The sequence below is a fragment of the Phyllobates terribilis genome, unplaced genomic scaffold (genome assembly GCF_046119375.1).
Source record: "Phyllobates terribilis strain yellow unplaced genomic scaffold, ASM4611937v1 Scaffold_12__6_contigs__length_324123572, whole genome shotgun sequence".
In the NCBI taxonomy this organism is placed as follows: Eukaryota; Metazoa; Chordata; class Amphibia; order Anura; family Dendrobatidae; genus Phyllobates; species Phyllobates terribilis.
The window spans coordinates 219,086,460-219,112,175 of NW_027362772.1; the positions used below are offsets into that span (position 1 = coordinate 219,086,460).

A 25,716-nucleotide genomic window follows, 5' to 3' on the forward strand; every position below is an offset into this window, starting at 1 on the left:
ACTGACACTACATATACCGACACTGACACTACATATACCAACACTGACACTACATATACCGACACTGACACTACATATACCGACACTGACACTACATATACTGACACTACATATACCGACACTGACACTACACATACCGACACTGACACTACATATACCGACACTGACACTACATATACCGACACTGACACTACATATACCGACACTGACACTACACGTCCCGGCACTGCACGTCCCAGCACTGACACTACATATACCGACACTGACACTACACGTCCCGGCACTGCACGTCCCAGCACTGACACTACACATACCGACACTGACACTACATATACCGACACTGACACTACATATACCGACACTGACACTACATATACCGACACTGACACTACATATACCGACACTGACACTACATATACCAACACTGACACTACATATACCGACGCTGACACTACACATACCGACACTGACACTACATATACCGACACTGACACTACATATACTGACACTGACACTACATATACCGACACTGACACTACACGTCCCGGCACTGACACTACACATCCCAGCACTGACACCACACATCCCAGCACTGACACTACACATCCCGGCACTGACACTATACATCCCGGCACTGACACTACATATACCGACACTGACACTACATATACCAACACTGACACTACATATACCGACACTGACACTACACGTCCCGGCACTGCACGTCCCAGCACTGACACTACACATACCGACACTGACACTACATATACCGACACTGACACTACATATACCGACACTGACACTACACATACCGACACTGACACTACATATACCGACACTGACACTACATATACCGACACTGACACTACATATACCGACACTGACACTACACGTCCCGGCACTGACACTACACATCCCAGCACTGACACTACACATCCCGGCACTGACACTACACATACCGACACTGACACTACACATACCGACACTGACACCACACATCCCAGCACTGACACCACACATCCCGGCACTGACACTACACATCCCGGCACTGACACTACACATACCGACACTGACACTACACATACCGACACTGACACTACATATACCGACACTGACACTACATATACCGACACTGACACTACATATACCGACACTGACACTACATATACCGACACTGACACTACATATACCGACACTGACACTACACGTCCCGGCACTGACACTACACATCCCAGCACTGACACTACACATGCCGGCACTGACACTACACATCCCAGCACTGACACTACACATCCCAGCACTGACACTACACATCCCAGCACTGACACTACACATCCCAGCACTGACACTACACATACCGACACTGACACTACACGTCCCGGCACTGACACTACATATAACAACACTGACACTACACGTCCCGGCACTGACACTACATATACCGACACTGACACTACATATACCGACACTGACACTACACGTCCCAGCACTGCACGTCCCAGCACTGACACTACACATCCCAGCACTGACTGACACTACACATCCCAGCACTGACTGACACTACACATCCCAACATGCCCTGGGACTCTCTCGCTATAGTACAGCTCGGAGGCTCCTAGCTTTTCTCAGTGATAAGATTTCTCCATAATAAAACTACATTTCCCATCAGCCTCTGGACCCGGAAGTGACGTTTGGGCTACAGATCAGATGACCGCAAAGACCACGCAAACATGGCGATCTTCAGTGTGTATGTGGTGAATAAGGCTGGCGGCCTCATCTATCAGCTGGACAACCAGAGCCCGCGCGCAGAGACGGAGAAGACGTTCAGTTTCCCGCTGGATCTGGTTCTGAAGGTGCACGATGAGCGGGTGCTGGTGTCATTCGGACAAAGGGACGGAATCAAAGGTGAGAGATGGGAGCGGCCTGTACGGTTGCATCTAGTTTGGAGTTGATTATTTGTGGTCCTCAAACAATCAACTCCATTCTATCTGATTCACCATTGAGCCGTTTGGAGTTGATTTTTTGAGGCCTCATTTTATCAGCTCCACTCTAGACGGCTCACTACTGAAGTGACTGGATCAGAGGGATATTCTGTGGTCCTCATTCCAGCATCTCCACTCTAGGTGGCTCACTACTGAAGTGACTGGATCAGAGGGATATTCTGTGGTCCTCATTCCAGCATCTCCACTCTAGGTGGCTCACTACTGAAGTGACTGGATCGGAGGGATATTCTGTGGTCCTCATTCCAGCATCTCCACTCTAGGTGGCTCACTACTGAAGTGACTGGATCGGAGGGATATTTTGTGGTCCTCATTCCAGCATCTCCACTCTAGACGGCTCACTACTGAAGTGACTGGATCAGAGGGATATTTTGTGGTCCTCATTCCAGCATCTCCACTCTAGGTGGCTCACTACTGAAGTGACTGGATCGGAGCGGATATTTTGTGGTCCTCATTCCAGCATCTCCACTCTAGACGGCTCACTACAGAAGTGACTGGATCGGAGGGATATTCTGTGGTCCTCATTCCAGCATCTCCACTCTAGGTGGCTCACTACTGAAGTGACTGGATCGGAGGGATATTTTGTGGTCCTCATTCCAGCATCTCCACTCTAGACGGCTCACTACTGAAGTGACTGGATCAGAGGGATATTTTGTGGTCCTCATTCCAGCATCTCCACTCTAGGTGGCTCACTACTGAAGTGACTGGATCGGAGGGATATTCTGTGGTCCTCATTCCAGCATCTCCACTCTAGGTGGCTCACTACTGAAGTGACTGGATCGGAGGGATATTTTGTGGTCCTCATTCCAGCATCTCCACTCTAGACGGCTCACTACTGAAGTGACTGGATCAGAGGGATATTTTGTGGTCCTCATTCCAGCATCTCCACTCTAGGTGGCTCACTACTGAAGTGACTGGATCGGAGGGATATTCTGTGGTCCTCATTCCAGCATCTCCACTCTAGGTGGCTCACTACTGAAGTGACTGGATCGGAGCGGATATTTTGTGGTCCTCATTCCAGCATCTCCACTCTAGACGGTTCACTGGTGAGGTGACTAGATCGGAGTTGATCTTTTGATGATCTCTCTGCAGCTTCTCCATTCTAGACAGTTCAGTTTCTACAGTGATGTTCCTCAAAAAATCACCTCCAATGTCCAGAATGGAGCAGATTCCCGGATCCTCATAGCCTGCAATGTAGTGGAATTGGAATGTACACACATTGTAGATATATATCAGCTTTATAATTGTAATGATTTCATGTTTTTATTTTTTAAGTACTTGCTCAAACTGTTATATTTATTACGTATTTCCAAAGGGCAACATTTTATTTTTTTCATGATTAATCAAACTTGCATTTTATTATCGCTTTTTGTAATATAAATAATCACACAGCGCTGATCGTTCAGTTTTACGCGGGGAGTAACGTAACAGAGCGCAGCAACAGAGTCCTCATAATTTACAACATTGTATTGGAGTGGATTTTTTGAGGACCTCATTTTAGTAACTCCATTCTAGCTGATTCACTAGAGAGCCGTCTAGATCGGAGTGGGTATTTTGAGGATCTCCCTGTAGTCTCCAATCTGTACAGTTTGGTGCTGAGGTGACTGGAATTGAGTTTTTCAAAGAGTGAGCGGAGCTTCGCGGGGAGAAACATAACAGAGCGCAGCAGCACAGTCCTCATAATTTACAACATTGGATCGGAGTGGATTTTTTGAGGACCCTCATTTTAACAACTGCATTCTAGCTGATTCACTAGTGAGCTGTCTAGATCAGAGTAGATTTTTAGATGATCTCCCTGTAGCCTCTATTCTGTACAGTTCATTGCTGACCTGACTAGAATGGAGTTGCTGGAGCAATGTCCTCATAGGATCAAATCCAATCTAGACGGCTCATGACTAGTGTTGAGCGATACCTTCCGATATCGGGAAATATCGGATCGGATTGGATCGGACCGATACCCAAAAAATATCAGATGTCGCCGATTCCGATACCGGAAACCAATGCAAGTCAATGGGACACAAATATCGGAATGAAAATAAATCCTTTCTTTCCTTGTAGGTTAATTCTACATGAAGGAAAACAACTAAGAATAATGTAGAATGTATTACATGAAAAGCCGGCAATTCATCAGCGGCATACACCAGTACCCGACAATTTAGAACAGAAAGAATAGAGCATTACACATAGATTAGATAGATAGAAACATGTCAGTCACGTATATATGAAGTACAGTGACAGTGTTGCTTACTGTACTTGTCATTTAGTGTTAAAGGATTTATTAAAAAAAAGAATAGTGTTTTCATGCACCTTCTCTTTAAAAAAGCCGGCCGGCAATTCAGCATCGATACCCGACAATTTAGAATAGAAAGAATAGAGCATCACACATAGATTAGATACATAGAAACATGTCAGTCACATATATAATAAGTACAGTGATAGTGTTGGTTACTGGACTTGTCATTTAGTGTTAAAATAAAGGATTTATTAAAAAAGAAATTGGCGTGGGGTTCCCCGTAATTTTAGTCTCTAGCGGAGTTTAAGCAGACGGCTGGGGCAGATGTTTGAAGCCTGGGAAGGGGGTAATACCCACGGAGCTGCCCAGGCTACTAATATCAGCCCCCAGCTGAATACCTAGCCTTTACTAGTTATTAAAATGGGGGACCCCCAAAAAAATGACGTGGGGTCCCCCCTATTTTAATAGCTAGCCAAAGCTAGGCAGACAGCTGGGGGCTGATATTAATAGCCCAGGAAGGGTGCCATGAATATTGGCCCCCTCCCAGGCTAGAAACACCAGCCGTCAGCCGCCCCAGAAATGGCGCATCCATAGGATGTGCCAACTCTGGCACTTAGCTTCGCTCTTCCCACTGCCCTGTAGCAGTGGCAGTGGGGTAATAGGGCTGGGGTTGATGTCAGCTTATAATGCCAGCTGACATCAAGCCCAGGTTAGTAATGGAGAGGCGTCTATAAGACACCCCCATTACTAACCCCATAGTCAAAGTTAAAAAAAAAACAACACCCAGAATAAAGTCCTTTAATTGAAATAAACACACAATTCTTTATTGTTCTAAATTAAACCATACTTACCATCGCGCCCATTCCAGCTGAAGCCAATGTCTTCTGCAATAAAAGTAAAATAATAAAGCAACATCATCCTTACCTTTCCATGATTCCCACGACAGCTTCAGCTCTGCTACATTCACATGACAGGCTGGATCGCAGCTAAAAGCTGCCATCCAGCTTGCCATGCCGCAGACACTGAGAAGCGCAGGCATGCTTGTGCTCCTCAGTGTCTCGCTGTGACGGCATAAAGATGAGCCGAGGTCATGTCCAATGAACTGAGCTCACCTCATGCACGTCACTGACAGCGTGGGAAAATTCTCCTGCGCTTGCAGTCAGCGGGGACAGAATTCTCCTGCTGAAGCGCTGAGAGCAGGAGAATTTTCCCACGCTGTCAGTGACGTGCATGAGGTGAGCTCATGTCCAATGAACTCAGCTCACCTCATGCACGTCACTGACAGCTTGGGAGAATTCTCCTGCCGTCAGCACTTGAGCAGGAGAATTCTCCCACGTTGGGATGGCATTGCTATGACAGGCTGGATCATAGCTGAGCGCTGCCATCCAGCTTGTCATCCTTCAGAGACACTGCAGAGCGCAAGCATGCCATATTTTTGTATGCCAGCCAGGTACAGCATCCAGGAACGGGCTGCCCCCAACCACCAGATGCCTATTTGTACCTGGCCGGACACAACAATATAGGGAAGCCCTTTTTTTTTATTATTTCATGAATTTCATGAAATAATTAAAAAAAAAAAAATACGTGGGGCTTCGCCCTATTTTTGTGTCCAGCCAGGTACAACTAGGCAGCTGGGGGCTGGAATCCGCATCGCAGGGAGGCCCAAGCTTTCTCGGGCCCCCCCCCCCTGCTGCAAATTGCAGTCCGCAGCCACCCCAGAAAATGGCGCTTTCATAGAAGCGCCATCTTCTGGCGCTGTACCCAACTCATCCAGGGCCCTGGTGCGGTGGCTCACTGGGTAATAAAGGGGTTAGGGCCAGCTAGGCATTATCAGCTGGCCCTAAGCCCGAAATTCATGGGGTCTCGCCAATATTAGACATGACCGCCATGAATTTCTAGTAAAGTATTTAAAAAAAACACAACACCCAGATTAAAGTCCTTTAATTGAAATAAACACACAATTTTTTAATGTTCTAAATTAAACCATACTTACCATCACGCCCATTCCAGCTGAAGCCAATGTCTTCTGCAATAAAAGTAAAATAATAAAGCAACCTCATCCTTACCTTTCCATGGTTCCCACGACAGCTTCAGCTGTGCTACAGTGACATGACAGGCTCTATCGCAGCCGAAAGCTGCCATCCAGCTTGCCATGCCGCAGACACTGAGAAGCGCAGGCATGCTTGTGCTCCTCAGTGTCTGGCTGTGACGGCATCCAGATGAGCCGAGGTCATATCCAATGAACTCAGCTCACCTCATGCACGTCACTGACAGCTTGGGAAAATTCTCCTGCCCTCAGCTTTTCAGCAGGAGAATTCTCCCACGCTGGGATGGCATTGAGTTGACAGGCTGGATGGCAGCTGAGCGCTGCCATCCTTCATAGACACTGCAGAGCGCAGGCATGCTTGCTCTGCAGTGTCTCTGAAGGATGACAAGCTGGATGGCAGCGCTCAGCTGTGATCCAGCCTGTCATCTCAATGCCATCCCAGCGTGGGAGAATTCTCCTGCTCAAGCGCTGAGCGCAGGAGAATTCTCCCACGCTGTTAGTGATGTGCATGAGGTGAGCTGAGTTCATTGGACATAAGCTCACCTCATGCACGTCACTGACAGCGTGGGAAAATTCTCCTGCGCTCAGTGCTTCAGCAGGAGGATTCTCTCACGCTCACTGCAAGTGCAGGAGAATTTTCCCACACTGTCAGTGATGTGCATGAGGTGAGCCTAGTTCATTGGACAAGACCTCGGCTCATCTTTATGCCTTCACAGCGAGACACTGAGGAGCGCAAGCATGCCTGCGCTTCTCAGTGTCTGTGGCATGGCAAGCTGGATGGCAGCTTTTGGCTGCGATCCAGCCTGTCATGTGAATGTAGCAGAGCTGGAGCCGTCGTGGGAACCATGGAAAGGTAAGGATGATGTTGCTTTATTATTTTAGTTTTATTGCAGGAGATCGTTGGCTTCAGCTGGAATGGGCATGATGGTAAGTATGGTTTAATTTAGAACATTAAAGAATTGTGTGTTTATTTCAATTAAAGGACTTTATTCTGGGTGTTGTGTTTTTTTTTTAACTTTGACTATGGGGTTAGTAATGGGTGTGTGTTATAGACGCCTCTCCATTACTAACCTGGGCTTGATGTCAGCTGGCATTATAAGCTGACATCAACCCCAGCCCTATTACCCCACTGCCACCGCTACAGGGCAGCGTGGAAGAGCGAGGCTAAGTGCCAGAATTGGCGCATCCTATGGATGCGCCATTTCTGGGGCGGCTGACGGCTGGTGTTTCTAGCCTGGGAGGGGGCCAATATTCATGGTACCCTTCCTGGGCTATTAATATCAGCCCCCAGCTGTCTGCCTAGCCTTTGCTAGCTATTAAAATAGGGGAGACCCCACGTCATTTTTTTTGGGGTCCCCCATTTTAATAGCTAGTAAAAGCTAGGTATTCAGCTGGGGGCTGATATTAGTAGCCTGGGAAGCTTTGTGGGTATTACCCCCTTCCCAGGCTTCAAACATCTGCCCCAGCCGTCTGCTTCACCTCCGCTAGAGACTAAAATTACGGGGAACCCCATGCCAATTTTTTTTTAATAAATCCTTTATTTTAATACTAAATGACAAGTACAGTAATCAACACTATCACTTCTTATATATGTGACTGACATGTTTCTATGTGTGATGCTCTATTCTTTCTGCTGTAAATTGTCGGGTACCGATGTGTGCCGCTGCTGAATTGCCGGCCGGCTTTTTTAAAGAGACGGTGCATGAAAACACTGTTATTTTTTTTAATAAATCCTTTAACACTAAATGACAAGTACAGTAAGCTGAGCGCTGCCATCCAGCTTGTCATCCTTCAGAGACACTGCAGAGCGCAGGCATTATGGGAACTTCCGATTCCGGTATTCGATATTCTAAAAGTATCGGAACTCCGATACTGCGAATATCGGTCGATACCCGTTATTTCAGTATCGGAATGCTTAACACTACTCATGACTGAAACCTCCAGAATGGAGTTAATTCCAGGAGCTCCTCATAGATTCCAATCTAGTGGCATAGGAATTATAGATGGATGTATGTATGTATGTATTGTTACTTTTTGTGACATACATAATTACACACAGCACTGATTGTTCAGTTTTGCCAAAATTTGACTTTTACTGTATTTCCACCAATCACAGCCACAGCAGCGACATTTCTGAAGAGTGGGCGGAGCTAGACAACATTTATGTGATAATTTTTGCCACTTTTGTGATGTAAATTATGATAATGTTGTCGGCTGCGCTCCGTCACGCTCACGACCTCCCTGCATATGTCCACCCGCTCTTCAAAATGCTGGTGCTGGCCAGGACTGGTGGACAAACAAGAAAAGTAAAATTTTGTCAAACATGAACAATCAGAGCTTTGTGTAAGATTTTAAACTATGAAAAGTGATAATATAAAAAAAAAACTAATTTTTTAATTTAACAAAAAAAAAGTGGTCCAGCTTTCTGCCTCTCACCTTTTATTAATACTGGCATGCAAAATTTATTTCTTCATGAATTGTGGCTGTAATCTTGTAAAATGTCTGCCAAGAAATAATAAAACACCCTGCAGCAACTCCAATCTAGATGTCTCAGCACAGAGATGACAAGATTGAGCTGCTGCACTGAGGTCCATGATTTGTGGGCACAATGTACTGTGTATGAGGACGTCCTCTGTACAGAAACTCCATTCTACAACCCCTGGCAAAAATTATGGAATCACCGGGCTCGGAGGATGTTCATTCAGTTGTTTAAAGTTGTTGAAAAAAAGCAGATCACAGACATGGCACAAAACTAAAGTCATTTGAAATAGCAACTTTAGGGCTTTAAGAAACACTAAAAGAAATCAAGATTAAAAATGTGGTACTCAGTAAGGGTAATTTTTTTTTCAGACCAAGCAGAGGGAAAAAATTATGGAATCACTCAATTCTGAGGAAAAAATTATGGAATCACCCTGTAAATTTTCATTTCCAAAACTAACACCTGCATCAAATTAGATCTGCTCGTTAGTCTGCATCTAAAAAGGAGTGATCACACCTTGGAGAGCTGTTGCACCAAGTGGACTGACATGAATCATGGCTCCAACACGAGAGATGTCAATTGAAGCAAAGGAGAGGATTCTAAAACTCTTAAAAGAAGGTAAATCGTCACGCAAAGTTGCAAAAGATGTTGGTTGTTCACAGTCAGCTGTGTCTAAAATCTGAACCAAATGCAAACAACATGGAAAGGTTGTTAAAAACAAACATACTGGTAGACCAAGGAAGACATCAAAGCGTCAAGACCAGAAACTTAAAGCAATATGTCTCCAAAACAGGAAATGCACAACAAAACAAATGAGGAACGAATGGGAGGAAACTGGAGTCAATGTCTGTGACCGAACTGTAAGAAACCGCCTAGAGGAAATGGGATTTACATACAGAAAAGCTAAACAAAAGCCATCATTAACACCTAAACAGAAAAAACAAGGTTACAATGGGCTAAGGAAAAGCAATTGTGGACTGTGGATGACTGGATGAAAGTCATATTCAGTGATGAATCGCAAATCTGCATTGGGCAAGGTGATGATGCTGGAACTTTTGTTTGGTGCCGTTCCAATAAGATTTATAAAGATGACTGCATGAGAGAACATGCAAATTTCCACAGTCATTGATGATATGGGGCTGCATGTCAGGTAAAGGCACTTCGGAGATGGCTCTCATTACATCTTCAATAAATGACCAAGTTTACATTGATATTTTGGACAGTTTTCTTATCCCATCAATTGAAAGGATGTTTGGGGATGATGACATCATTTTCAAGATGATAATGCATCCTGCCATGGAGCAAAAACTGTGAAAACATTCCTTGAAAGAAGACACATAAGGTCAATGTCATGGTCTGCAAATAGTCCGGATCTCAATCCAATTGAAAATCTTTGGTGGAAGTTGAAGAAAATGGTCCATGACAAGGCTCCAACCTGCAAAGCTGATCTGGCAACAGCAGTCAGAGAAAGTTGGAGCCTGATTGATGAAGAGTACTGTTTGTCACTCATTAAGTCCATGCCTCAAAGACTGCAAGCTGTTATTAAAGCCAGAGGTGGTGCAACAAAATACTAGTGATGTATTGGAGTGTTCTTTTGTGTGTTTGTTTTTCATGATTCCATAATTTTTTCCTCAGAATTGAGTGATTCCATAATTTTTTCCCTCTGCTTGGTCTGAAAAAAATTACCCTTACTGAGTACCACATTTTTAGTCTTGATTTCTTTTAGTGTTTCTTAAAGCCCTAAAGTTGCCATTTGAAATGACTTTAGTTTTGTGCCATGTCTGTGATCTGCTTTTTTTCAACATTAAACAACTGAATGAACATCCTCCGAGCCCGGTGATTCCAGAATTTTTTTGCCAGGGGTTGTATACACCTTTTGATCACTTGTTTATAATATTTTTTGCAGATTTATTTATTTTCTGTTATGGGGTATAATAATTTTATAGCTTGGGTCATTACAGATGACCGATAACAAGTGTGCACTTTGTTGGCTTTATTTTAGTTTATTTATAAAAAAACATTTTTATTGGCACTAAAAAATTTAAGCCAATATTTAGAATTTTTTTTGTTTTCTTTTACACTTTAGCCCCTTTTTGTAATACGATCTTACTATTAGTAATTTTGGCCAACATCTTGTAGTAATGTCCCCATCATGGTCCCTTATCTTGTGCTTATGTCCTCCATCTTGTTTTATTGTCCCCCATCATGGCCATCTTATAGAAATATCCTCCAACCTGGTCCCCTTCTTGTAGCAATCTCACCATTCGGCTCCCTATCTCATAGTAACGTGTCCCTTCCTGGTCCCCTTTTTGTAGTAATGTCTCTGCAGTAATGTCAAGATCCTGATCCTCATCTTCTAGTACTGTTCCCATCCTGGTCCCCTGCAGACATTAGCTGCTGGCCTGTGATTGACCCACAGTTGGCATTGGTATAGCTGAGCAAAGAGCTTGTCTGTGCACGGCGCCTGCAATATTTTTCACTGAAAAAGTGCTGACGTGCCACAATCCTCAAGGTGTATGGTGCCTGCGGGCTGCATGAAGCAGCCCCTGTGGCCAAATGTTTGAGACCCCCGCTCGAGTCTATAAAGCTACAGCTGCCAATCAAAATACAGGGTGCCATGATATACTGAGGGGCTGCGATTGGTTTGATTAGTTAGTCTGTGATGACAGAGTCTCTTTACCCCCTGAGTGATTTCAGACCAATCACCTATTCTGTGGAGAAGTGATAAAGATTTACAAGACAGTGACTTGAAGGGTCAACGTGATATTTGAAATTTTTTCTCAACATTTTATTTCAGTTATATTTTCAAGCAGATCAGGGGGTGTTCATATCCTGAGCCGACCATAAGCTGCCACCAAAAAACTCACTGTCTTCACCGAGGGGTGCGCAGTTCAGGCAAAAGAAACGTATACACAGTCCATAATATGGATATCCATGGAAAACGGAGGGTTTGTAGTGATCGATGGGTTATTGTATTGTGGGGTGGCTAGGTTCTGCTTGAAAGTATAAGGACATTCACAAATGAAAAAGATATCATACAAGGTTTACTTAAATCTTGCAAATGAGAAAACAGGTGTACTGGTGTGATAATTATAATACAGGTGCATCTCACTAAATTAGAATATCATCAAAAAGTTAATTTATTTCAGTTCTTCAATACAAAAAGTGAAACTCCTATATTATATAGAGTTATTACAAACAGTGTGATCTATTTCAAGTGTTTATTTCTGTTAATGTTGATGATTATGGCTTACAGCCATTGAAAACACAAAGGTCATTATCTCGGTAAATTAGAATAATTAACAAAAAACACCTACAAAGGCTTTCTAAGCATTTAACAAGGTCCCTTAGTCTGTTTCAGTAGGCTCCACAATCATGGGGAAGACTGCTGACTTGACAGATGTCCAGAAGGCAGTCATTGACACACTCCACAAGGTCCCAGAGTCTGGAGGAAGAGTGGAGAGGCCACAATCCAAGCTGCTGGAGGTCTAGTGTGAAGTTTCCACAATCAGTGATGGTTTGGGGAGCCATGTCATCTGCTGGTGTAGTTCCACTGTGTTTTATCAATACCAAAGTCAGCGCAGCCGTCTACCAGGAAATTTTACAGCACTTCATGCTTCCCTCTGCTGACAAGCTTTTTGGAGATGGAAATGTCATTCTCCAGCAGGACTTAGCCCCTGTCCACACTGCCAAAAGTACCAATACCTGGTTTACACAACAGTATCACTGTGCTTGATTGGCCAGCAAACTCACCTGACCTTAACCCCATAGAGAATCTATTATAGATGATCTATGGGGTATTGTCAAGAGGAAGATGAGAGACATCAGACCCAACAATGCAGACAAGCTGAAGGCTGCTATCAAAGCAACCTGGGCTTCCATAACACCTCAGCAGTGCCACAGGCTGATCGCCTCCATGCCACGCCGCATTGATGCAGTAATTGATGCAAAAGGAGCCCCGACCAAGTACTGAGTGCATTTACTGACCATACATTTCAGTAGGCCAACATTTCGGATTTTAAAATAATTTTTCAAGCTGTTATAAAGTATTCTAATTTACTGAGATAATGACTGTTGTGTTTTCATTGGCTGTAAGCCATAATCAACATTAACAGAAATAAACACTTGAAATAGATCACTCTGTCTGTAATGACTCTATATATGAGTTTCACTTTTTGTATTGAAGAACTGACAAAGTAACTTTTTGATGATATTCTAATTTAGTGAGATGCACCTGTAGATAAAAGGGTTTAACTTGAATTGACGTCATAGCACAGACCTGCATCAACTCAGCTTAAACAGAACAAAACCCATAGGACCCTATTCATCATAGTTTTTACTCCAGAATTCTGTTATAAAATGCTCAATCGTATAATTTGGATGCAACTGAAGACTATGTAAAAACGTTACAACTTTTTCCTTTCTAATGCCATTTTTATCGGTAAGTGGGCAGGGTTGTGATGACTGCTGTTTGGCAACTTCATCATGAGCAGCGGTGGTCGCTACAAATCCTACTCCAGTAAGTGGCATAGCATGGAGGCGCTGTCCAGCCATCAGACGCTTCTGATGAATATGTCTCTTAATGAATCAGGAGCTGCGTCCTTCACCTCCGCCCTCTCATCAAGACATTAATCAGGTGCATAGTTCTTTAAGGCGACAATGCAGCAATTTAGCTCGAGTAGTTAATATTTTGTATGCATTTATATACATAAATGACATAGCCGAGTGCTGTGATGGCCTATTTTTATTAGTCCCATACAGAATCCATGAATGGACGGACAGACCTGTGCTATGCATATGTGAAAATTATTTTATTTAACATGGACATAGTCTTTCCTAAGTAACATTGGGGTCCCTGGTGGTCCTAACCTCAGCAACTTATGTTTTATCCAATATGACTGTAGCAGTGTGTCCCTCCCCAGCCTGTGTTCATGTACTCTATGTAATGTAACCTGCTTTAGTGTAAGGGGTGTAAGGCTATGTGCCCACGATGCAGAAATGCTCAATTTCTGCATCTCCCTGGCAGAAAAAACACATGCGGATTGTACATGCGGATTGTACATGCATTTTTCCTGCCAGGGACAAGCGGATGTGAAGCGTTCTTCACTTGCATTTCCGCATGCGGGTTAACAAGCGCTTTCCAAGCGATTTTAGCATCACTTGGAAAGTGCTTGACAACTTGGTCACACTATATAAATCCATGCAACCGGCATGGATTTATATACTGTGACCGAAAGAATGGTAAAAAAAAAAAAAAAAAACCTATACTTACCCTCTGATGGCCCCCGGAGTCTTGCTTCACTCCGTCCTGGCTTGCCGACAGCTCGTGGTACACTGAAGGACCTGCCGTCACATGACTATGACGTCAGCGCAGGTCCTTCAGTCCACAGCGCGCTGCCGGCAAGTGAAGACAAGGACACCACGGGCCATCAGAAGGTAAGTATAATATTTATTTTTTATTTTATTCCTTTTTCTTACAGGTACTATGGTACCCGGGTCTGGAGGAGAGTCTCCTGTCCTCCACACCCTAGTACCATCCGCACATTGAAACGCATATTATCCGTGTGTGCAAATGTGCTGACACGGATAATATGCGTTTCAATGCGATGCTGGAGGGTCTCAGGCTGCGGCCAGATCCTCCCGGCGTGTGTGGATTGATAGAAGCTGCCACGTGGGATTGTGTTGTGTCCCTCACCTGCTGGATACATTGAACTCATCCAAGGACTATTTCTATATTTTCCCTGGCGGGAGGCGCCCCGGGACTTGTTTCTGCTGTTATATAGCAAAAACGAACCAAATACAGAGTATATGGCAAAGAATCAAAAAACTTTATTGTAAACAATATACAGAAAAGACAAACCTGATTAAAAAGGACGACACACAGACAACCAAACTGGGTGACACTTATACAACATAATAACAGATGTTAAATATCTATTGGGACAAAGTGCAATAAGTGCTAGTATTCAAGTCATTTATGCACTGGTACAAAATTATGGCATATTTCATCACTATGGATATGTACCATGTGCCCTATGGCCTATAGTGCCCTATGAAAAAATGCTAAAGAATTATATTGCACTCTTACCCATATTAGATGAGGTCTCAGCACCCAGAATAAACAAAGACCCCAATGCGTGTTTCGCGTGGTATATCCTATAGCTTCCTCGGGGGGATTGTTTAATAGGACCTTCCATGTCTGTTTAAATATACTTTAGGGCCTGCGGTCACGTGACCGGAATGGACCAATCATCTCCTGGACCATCAGCGCATGCGCGCTGAACCACCTGAGCCAGATTCGTCATGCATGGCCATCAAGGTGAACCATTCATGACAGGGAACCTGGACTCGTTGCCATGGCCCCCCAACATGCGCAGACACCATGCAGATGCCGTGCATGACGCAGAGGCAAGGGGAGGCACAGCACCCACGCGCTCGCCAAAGAGAACAACACAGCAACGCATTTAGACAAGTATAGTAACGCAACTACTTAATAATGCAAAAATGTGTTAGAGTAAGCAGTATCATTTTCCTATAATTGCAACACGATTCTGTCAGTAGGAAAATAAATTTTCTTGGTCCAATTTAATTGTTGCTCGTAGTATCCTCATATTGATTAACCATATGTAGGTGATCCATATAGATGGTACATACAGACTATGGAGGGAGAACGTTACAAATAACAAAGAAAACAAATTAAAATCAACACATACAATTGTTTAAAAATACCACAAAGATTATATCTAATAAAGAAATGGGGTGAAGCTCAGGGCCTCATTAAGGCCATTTGGCGTCATTGTTCCCAGTTCCACTATCCATTTGGTTTCCCTTTGAGCCAGAAGCTTTTTTACATTTCCACCCCTAATGCCACTATGGATGACATTGATACCACATACCATAAATGTTTTAGGATTTCTCCCATGACAGATTTTAAAATGGCGTGCTATCGTCTTTAAGGAGGTTGTGTTGGCCACCGTCCTCATACCCCATGCCACCTCACACCAGCCCCCTGGATGCCCCTCTACATACCCCAAGCCCCTCACACCCGCCACACAGCCCCCTAGATGCCCTTCTACATTCCCCATGCCCCCTCACACCAGCCACGCAGCCCCCTGGATGCCCCTCTACATACCCCATGCCCCCTCACACCAGCCACGCAGTCTCCTGGATACCCTTCTACATACCCCATGCCCCCTCACACCAGCCCTCTGGATGCCACTCTACATATCCAATGCCTCCTCACACCAGCCACACAGCCCCCTGGATGCCCCTCTACATATCCCATGCCCCCTCACACCAGCCCCCTGGATGCCGCTCTACATACCCCATGCCCCCTCACACCAGCCCCCTGGATGCCTCTCTACATATCCCGTGCCTCCTCACACCAGCCACACAGCCCCCTGGATGCCCCTCTACATATCCCATGCCCCCTCACACCAGCCCCCTGGATGCCGCTCTACATACCCCATGCCCCCTCACACCAGCCCCCTGGATGCCTCTCTACATATCCCGTGCCTCCTCACACCAGCCACACAGCCCCCTGGATGCCCCTCTACATATCCCATGCCCCCTCACACCAGCCCCCTAGATGCCGCTCTACATACCCCATGCCCCCTCACACCAGCCCCCTGGATGCCTCTCTACATATCCCGTGCCTCCTCACACCAGCCACACAGCCCCCTGGATACCCCTCTACATACCCCATGCCCCTCATACCAGCCACAAAGCCCCCTGGATGCCCCTCTACATACCCCATGTCCCTCACACCAGCCAGACAGCCCCCTTTATGCCTCCACAGCATTTATTCACATGGTCAGTTCTCCCGACCTCAGTCCTCACAGCACAACGCTGAACACGACCTCCTCATCACCAGTCCTCCTGTCCCGGCACTGCTGCAGCTGCAGGTGGAATAGTGTCCACTGGACTGAGAAGGCCCCGCCCCTTCCGGTGAAATCATGATAGAATGAAATCACTCCTCCCCCTCAAGAAATCAACTCCAATCTAGACGCTACCGTACCGGCACTGCCCGCTGTATGCTGAAACTGTGACATCAGGGAGCGAACGGAGGAGCGACACTTAACCAATCAGGTTGCTGCTGACAGTACAGTCATCACCATATATGAATGAGAGCTGCAATCTGAATGGCTAATCAATAGAACAGTGCAGAGTTACCTTTATTGTTCTTTCCACTTGTCTCTGGATCTCTGGTAGATTTTTGATCAGTGACGTCCAGTCCTGACCAGAGAGGATCCCTGTGTGCGGGAGCGATGTCTGACACAGGGATGGTGCATGCAGACATGTAGATTCCGTCTCATCCGTGCGCTATCAACGAGCACCGACTGACGAGACACAAGTCGTTCAGCGCTCGTACACCTGCCTGTGCCAGCACCTGGTGATGGAATTAAAATGATCACTGAGATTATGGCTCTGCTTGTGTGATCGCTGCTCGTATGACGGCCCTGTGTCTCCCCCTCCCCCCCCCCCGTCATCGCCGCCCATATGACAGCCCTGGTCTCCCCCCCCCCACCCCCCCGGGGTTCGCTGCCCGTACAATGGCCCTGTCCCCACCCCCCCATGTGATCGCCGCCCCTACGACAACCCTGTCTCCCAACATGATCGCTGCCCGTACGACAGCCCTGTACCCCCCCACCGGGTTCGCCGCCCCTACGACGACCCTGTCCCCCTTCCCCCGTGATCGCCGCCCCTAGGATGACCCTGTCTCTCGTCTCTCCCCCCCCCCATGATCGCCGCCCGTACGACGGCCCTGTGTCCCCCCCCCCCCCGTGATCGCCGCCTGTACGACGGCCCTGTCCCCCCCCCCCCGTGATCGCCGCCCGTACGACGGCCCTGCCCCCTCCTGTGATCGCCGACCCTGTCTCCCCTTGTGATCGCCGCCCGTACAACAGCCCTACCTCCCCCTGTGATCGCCTCCCGCACAAATTCCCTGTCCATCCCCCGTGATCGCCGCCCGTATCACGTTATCAGAAGAGCATTATTCCCTGTTTGCATCGGACAATGTGCTGCCAATAGCAATGATTTTTCCGATGGAATAAATGATCCGATCTCTCGATGAATAGACGTTGGGCTCATTTGTTGGGAGATTGCCGTCATGTTGTTTGCAGCATCAGGTAATCCAGGAGGAGCGTCCCTAGTAATGTCCCTAATCTGTGTGGTACCTGCTCCATGGTTATCTGTGACAGTGAAGAGCACATGGAGAAACAGCTGGATTTCCTCATCCCGCGTCTCCCGTCCACAGTGACCCTATAGGAATAAGCGTCTCAATTTATATCAATTGACTGTAATATGTGGCCCAAAAGTGAAGTGATGGATGTCCTCTGTGGCCCCGCAATGTGGTGGTCTCGCTCCTCTGCCTTATAGATGACTGCTCATTTCATGAGAGCTTATCTGACCATTATGGTGTCCGTCTTTCTCTTTCCAGTGGGACACGCCGTACTCTCCATTAATGGGATAGATGTGAATGGCAGATACACCGCAGAAGGGAAGGAAGTTCTGGAGTACCTGGGCACCCCCTCCAACTACCCCCTCTCCATCCGCTTTGGACGACCCCGGCTTACTTCCAATGAGAAACTTATGCTGGCCTCCATGTTCCACTCGTGAGTGATTGATGTGTGTGGGATATGCCACCGGGGTGCGCAGCATTTCCTGGTCTGACTGCCATACTGCCAGATTGTGAGATTGAGACCCTCCGAAGGACCACAGTTAGATCTGTAAGTTCCGGCTTTATTCTCTGCCTGCAGGCTGTTTGCCATCGGATCTCAACTCTCCCCAGAACCGGGAAGTTCTGGAATAGAAATGCTGGAGACTGACACCTTCAAGCTGCACTGCTTCCAGACCCTGACAGGTGAGCTGACGTTCCTGCACGTCTCTACTGGGAGGACAGGAGATGGGATTTTGTATTACAGGCGTTATTCAGGATTTTACATTGTTCTGTCCTCTCGGCATGGTGCTGCGCTGGCAAACAGCACTACATTCTGCACATCTAATACTTATGGCCCATTCCGAGGACTGTACAACCTTTATAGCCCCTGTAAGGATCTGTTCGATTGGAATTGATTTTGGATAGGTTTCATACTCTTCTTTTCAATAAGTCGGAATTTGCACCAAACATCGCTCTGCGTTTCTTCTACTTCTGTTATGATTTCCTGCTAGGTTTTTATGTTTTTTCTTAGATTTTGAAATTTGGGTTTCAGGAAAAAGAGAGGGATGTGATTTTTTTTTTTTTTATATATGTGTGGATTTATATATATACAGTTGAAACCAGAAGTTTCCATACACTATATAAAGAGATGCATATGCATGTTTTTCTCAATACCTGACATGAAATCAGAATAAACCTTTCCCGTTTTAGGTCAATTAGGATTACCATCATTTTTAATATTTGCCAAATGCCAGAATAATGAGAGAGAGAGAGAATGTTTTAAGGCATTTTTATTACTGCAAAGTCAAAAGTTTCCATGTACTAAGATTACTATGCCTTTAAACAATTCTGGAATGCCCATATGATGAAGTCATGTGTTTGGAAGCTTCTGATACGCTTTTGGCAACATCTGAGTTAATTACAGACACACCTGTGGATGTATTTTAATGCACACCTGAAAAACACTGCTTCTTTGTGTAGCATCATGGGAAAGTCTAAAGAAATCAGCCAAGATATCAGGAAGAGAATTATGGACTTCTGGCTCATCCTTGGGTACAATTTGAAGATACCTGAAGGTGCCTCGTCCATCTGTACAAACAATTATACACAAGTACAAACAAGAAGGGAATGTCCAGCCATCATACCGCTCAGGAAGTTCTGTGTCCCAGAGATGAACGTGCTTTGGTCCAACATGTGTATATCAACCCAAGGACCAAAGCAAAAGACCTTGTGAAGATGATGGCGGAAGCTGGTAAGATTGTGTCAATGTCCACAGTGAAATGACTACTGTATCAACATGAGCTGAAAGGTCACTCTGCCAGGTGAAGCCATTACTCCAAAATAAACATTAAAAAGCCAGATTAATGTTTGCAAATACACACAGGAACAAAGACCTTCATTTTTGAAGACATGTCCTGTGGTCTGATAAAACTAAAATTTAACTTTTTTTGGCATAATGACCATCGTTACGTTTGGAGGAAAAAGGGAGAAGGATATCCCAAATGTTTGACCCAAGTCATTCAGTTTAAGGGCAATGGTACTAAATGCTAATAAAATGTATGTAAGCTTTTGACTTTGCAGTAAGTAATAAAAATGCCTTAAAACATTCTCTCTCTCTCATTATTCTGGCATTTGGCAAATATTAAAAATGATGGTAATCCTAACTGACCTAAAATGGTAAAGGTTTATTCTGATTTCATGTCAGATATTGAGAAAAACATGCAGATGTGTCTTTTTATATAGTGTATGGATACTTCTGGTGTCAACTGTATATCTATAAAATGTATTTTTTATTTGTCTCCCTAGACAACTTGATCCTGCAGTCGCTCGTTCCCTTATACATTACACTAGTTATAGGGCAGGTCTGGACATAATCCACACCCGGACTAGGAGCAAATGATGCACCAGAGAAAGCGTCCTCCATCAATGTGTGAGCCTTACATGTCACTTCAGCTTTTATCTCCTTCTCCTGCAAGTCATGAGATGTGAGCCCACCTCAGTGATAGTTACCGCAGTGCCCCCCTTCCAGAAGTCATAGCAGCCCCCCAGTATTTATGAACCTCCTCTCTTTTCCAGGCTGTCACCATGAAGCTCCAAGGCGTCCTCTTCACCCCAATCCTTAGCCCCTGATTGTCTCCACAATTCTTCCCTTTCTCAATACATTTAGCTTGAGCTGCAGTTGAACTGTTAAGAGTGCAGCTTCATGTATCCAACACTAGGTGGAAGCACTCACCACTGATTGCCTATAGAGTTGGGCACAAATCCCGGGCACCAGCGCCCGTCCTTCTCGCCTCTATGATGCCGTTTAATGTCACCTGAGTCTCTGCAATGATTTTTTTTTGCCCTAGATGAGAATTCTTCTATTGTTCCTGTGTTGTATGGTCTAGTTTCCTCAGAAATGGGATTTGTCATGGGCACAGACTTATTTAAACAGCCCAGCACCCGGCCATTTCCCCTTGTTCCTGAATAAATACATTTTCAGATTTTTTTCGTACATGCAGTTTAAAGAGCTTTACTTTTTTGGGGGATATTCAAGTACTTTATTCATCTTTTTTCATGACACATGGGGCCTAATGTTTGTTATTTTCACATTCTCTTCTTTTATTGTATTTTTTTGCCTATAACGGCCGATATCCATAGGAGAGTAAAGGAAGTACGTGTATCTTTTTTACATTTTTCTTTATAGCCACAAAAATACTTTTTAAATGTTCCCATTTCCATAATAATTATTTTATATATTTTTTTTTTGTTTTTAACAGCAGGGGCAGGGCTAGTAACATCAATTTGGCAGCACCATTTTCTTGCTTTTATTTATTAATGTATTTATTTTTCATTTATTTCACACATTGTGCTCCCCATAAGGACCTGAAACACCTTTCAGGGCAATTCAACATTTAAATGCTTTTTTTTTTTTTTTAAATCTAATATTCCCCTGTAACCAGGTCTGGTATATTAGCCGCGGTTACAGGGGAAATTCAGCTTCCTGCTGCATAGCAGAGCTCAGTGAGTCTCCTAGGACCTGGCAGCTCCTGCTCCCTCTCTGCACCCAGCGATCCCATGATCACTAGGTCAGGAGGAGAAAGTGACATTAGTCCTTCCCATTATTGTGTATACAGCGATCAGTAAGACAAAGACGGTAATAAACCCCCTCCGCTCTCTCTGTTGGGAGTCCGGCCGTGTCTGACAGCCGGATCCCTGCTCCTGCAGCTCCATAATCACTTGAAGCTCCTCTACTATGCAGGAAAGTTTTAGAAAAATATGGGCCACATATATAATGTGAGTGTGTATACATATTGCTCCCTGTTACTGAAATGTATTATCTGTCGGCTCTTTCTTTGAAGGTATAAAGTTCATGGTGCTTTCGGACCCACGACAGGCTGGCATAGATTCATTGCTCCGCAAGATTTATGAACTGTATTCTGACTTCGCTCTTAAAAACCCATTTTACTCCTTGGAGATGCCAATTAGGTAAGATAAACCCCTTACTCTGTAATATATGGGGCGTCCGTGTGCACCAGAACAGGAGTCTCTTTCACTGCACTGTGCGGCTCATAGAGAGCGGTGAACCATTGTCCATATGTCCTAATAGATCATATTAAGAGACGTCTATTACCTTGAACCCCTTTGCGTATCCTGTCGTACATGTACATGCCAGTCAGGATGCACGTGTATGGAGTGGGCCACAATGAATGCCTTAAAGGGGTTGTCTACTACTTTTACACTGATGCCCTATCCGTAGGAGGCGGATGTGCAGTACACCGCGGCGGCCACTACCACTTGATGGCGGAGCCCCGCAGGTGAGCACTTCCGGCCGGCGGCCACCACCGCTAGCATGGCCACAATGAATGCCTTTAAGGGGTTGTCTACTACTTTTACACTGATGCCCTATCTGTAGGAGGCGGATGTGCAGTACACCGCGGCGGCCACTACCACTTGATGGCGGAGCCCCGCAGGTGAGCACTTCCGGCCGGCGGCCGCCACCGCTAGCACCGATAACAGCTGATCGGCGGGGGTGCATCAATGTAAAAGTAGTGGACAACTTGTTAAAGAATGAAACCTGAAAAAACAACTGTGGAATTGACATTTTTTCAGTTTCATTGCACTTCATATTGTTTCATTCATTTTGAATGGTCTCATCCAAAATACAACTGGTCCCATAAAAAAACAAGCCCTGATACAGCTGTGTCAAAGGAAAAAAATATTATGGCTGTTGGAAGAAGGGGAGGAAAAAAGTGGAAAATCACCCAGCCCTGACGGGGTTAAAACAAACCTGACAGCTGATACCTGCTGCCCGGGAGCACAGGCAGCTGGTATCAGACACTAGTCTGTCATTTCAGGCAACGTTGTACGTTTAGACAATGTGGCAGGGGACTACGTCTTTCAGGGACTAGTCCAAGAGGCTGCTCCCTTGCAGGTTCTCCCTGCCCCTCTACTCTTGATTGACAGGTCTCTACCTATACACACTTGTATGTAGAGATCTGTCACTGAGGTGGAGCATAGAGAAGTTGCTGGGGACCAGCCTCTTTGACTAGTTACCCGAACAGCATAGTCCCTGAATGGCTTGTAAATGTATTTCTCCAAAACGCCACAGCATTTCATACCTGAACATACCTGCCCGAAATGCTGGATTCATGCTGCCCATTATCCAGGCGGCATGAATCAGCTATCAGTTTCCCAATAAAAGGGTAATTATCAAGTTAGGAAGTTATTCACTATATATGAGATATTTTGGGATCGTAGAAAACTTTCTGATCCCTGGGGGGTCTGACTGCTGGGGCCCGCACTAATCCCGAGAACCGGAGCTCTGAAGAGCCCTGTGTACAAGAAGTGGTGTCGACCCTGTGCACTGCCGCTACATTCATTCTTAAGTGATAGGCGAGCGCTGCATTCAGCTGGTCTTCGGCACTCCCATAAGAATGAATGGAGCAGCAGTGCTCATTCACACAGGGCTCTTCAGAGTCATGTTTCTTGGGATGGGTGTGTGTCTCAGCGGTAAAGCCTCTAGTAATCAAGAAGTTATCCCCTATCCCACAGATCCCTAACTTGAGGATATCCCTTGAAGCATTTTCCATTGATAAAGGGGTTTGGGAAAACTAAAAGCAATTTCTCTACATGTTGTACCTGTTTCTTTTAGATGTGAACTCTTTGATCAGAACTTGAAGTCCGCCCTGGAAGTAGCAGAAAAAGCCGGGACGTACGGACCCAGTTCTTAGCATCTGAAATCAATCTGACCGTACAATAAGCGGGAGCAAGGATCGCCGTTTGTGGGAACCTTAATGGCAGCACGTCTGCAGTGCCCCCTTCAGGAGTTACACCTGCACTGTCTATGCTTGTATATACTGTAAAATTGGTAACTTATGACTATGGGTTCAATAAGTAAATGTGACCTACCATCTTCTGTGTCTAAGCTGATCTGTCAGTAAGGAACTCTGGGCATTTCGGTTGTCTGAAAATGGTACAATGTACAACATGCCACGTGTGTGATCAGACTTGATGCCAATCATAATAACATTGAACTTGGATTTCTGACCATCTAAGTTTCCTTTTTATGTTCTGTTTTGCGGATGCAGCCTTTCAGACCATCTAAAATATACTTAATGGGAATCTATAGTGGGATCAACCCTCCTAAGCCGTCTATATGGGCATGCGGGTCATAGGAAGCTGAATACAATTATACCCTGATATCTGTGATCTGATGTCTTAGTCCAGAGAATCCACTAAGATCTGTATCCGGCCCATAGACCTTATTTTAAATGAAAGGGAGCGTTACCCGTGTGAAACATGTAATGACTGACAGTCTGATCTCTCTGTAGAGCTGTGTGTAGTTGCAATTAAAACAGTACAGCAGAACTTAACTTTGTCTCACTACAAACACATTTTCTGCAGCAGTTATCCTCTCATATAGCTGTCGGCTCTGCTGCAGAACTGTATCTGATTATAATTCACACAGTACAGCAGAGATGAACCTTGTCTCGTTACAAACACATTTGCATCTCTCTTCTCACAGTGCTGACAGCTCTGCTGTACTCCTCCCTCCAGCGCTGGCTGCAGAAGCACACAGGACAACTGCAGCTGCAAATGTATTTGCATTGAGACATAGTTAATCTCTGCTGTACTGTTAGTTCTGATCTTGCTGCAGTGCTGTGTGTGAGAACAAAGTGTCAGCCTTTACATGTCTCACACTGATAACTCCTATCATTTACAATAAGCTCTGGAGACAGATTCTCATGCAGATCAGTGTCCGGCCTATAGGCTGGAACAGCTCATTTACATATAAGAAAATAATAGATTCTCTGGAATAAGACATCAGATCTCAGGGTATCATTTTATTCAGCTTCCTATGACCTACATGCCCTTATAGACGGCTTAGGAGGGTTGATCCTACTGACAGATTTCCTTTGACATTCCTAGCAATCCATATTGTGTACATAATATTACAACTCTTTGCTGTACTTACATGTATGATATCAGAGTGTAGTTAAAATATCCAGAGGACCCTGGTCTGGTGGCCATGTCAGTAGTCTGTGGCTTCCGGACCAGATACCGGATTAGTAGGACATCATGTGTATGTCATGCCGCAATGATGATGTTGTGTCAGGTTTACTAATCAGAAGAAGCACTGCAAATGCGGGCAGGGGAGGAGGTTTGGTGGCTATGGACTACTGACATGGCTGGTGGACAATCATGGCTGCTGCAAATCTTTTTGCTCAACTCTAATATTAATGTCACTATTATGCAATAAAATCTGATGTTAATTAGTTTTATTCCTGTGACTATATCATGTTTTCACTGTGATAATGCCCGATCCTTATCACAGACTTCACTGGAGCTTCTTTTCTGAAGCATCACCTGGAACATGGAGAGGAGCCTTTCAGCAGCCACATTATATTTTACAATTCCTATATTTGCAATACTATGACCACTAATGGATGTAATGGTGCAGAATCCAGTGTGTGCGTCCTCCAGGTCGGGATTGTAAGCTAAATGCAATTACAGCACTAAGGCAAAAGCCAATGGCTGGAGATGTCTCGCTTACGTCTACAGCAGACTTCACTTATAGTTTTGATGACTTTAGAAACTGGATAGATAAGGAGAACTGCTTGGACAATGGCGAAACACACAACATTTTTTTTATGAGTCTCCATCATTTTTTTTCACCATTTAGATAATAAAAACCTTACACAATCACTAAAATTGTACTGACCTGGAAAATCATGTTAACAAGTCATTTGTACCATAACATGCCGGCTGTGAAAACAAAACCCAAAATACAGTTTTAAGGTTCTTTTTTCCTGCAAT

General features: G+C 45.0%; 1 protein-coding gene across 1 annotated transcript; it reads left to right on the forward strand.

Annotated features, from left to right (window-relative positions):
• The first annotated feature begins 1,673 nt into the window (after positions 1-1,673).
• Positions 1,674-25,181, forward strand: TRAPPC4 (trafficking protein particle complex subunit 4). The gene is made up of 5 exons (XM_073656675.1): positions 1,674-1,905; positions 18,199-18,373; positions 18,518-18,621; positions 21,759-21,885; positions 23,552-25,181. Exons 1-5 carry the CDS (start codon positions 1,731-1,733, stop codon positions 23,628-23,630), a joined length of 660 nt encoding a protein of 219 aa, XP_073512776.1. The 5' UTR covers positions 1,674-1,730; the 3' UTR covers positions 23,631-25,181.
• The last annotated feature ends 535 nt before the right edge of the window (positions 25,182-25,716 follow it).

Coding starts and splice junctions, on each gene's coding strand:
- TRAPPC4 (XM_073656675.1), top strand. CDS start 1,731: ATGGCGATCTTCAGTGTGTATGTGGTGAATAAGGCTGGCGGCCTCATC. Junction 18,374..18,517: donor CTGGCCTCCATGTTCCACTC/GTGAGTGATTGA, acceptor CTCTGCCTGCAG/GCTGTTTGCCATCGGATCTC. Junction 18,622..21,758: donor CTGCTTCCAGACCCTGACAG/GTGAGCTGACGT, acceptor CTTTCTTTGAAG/GTATAAAGTTCATGGTGCTT.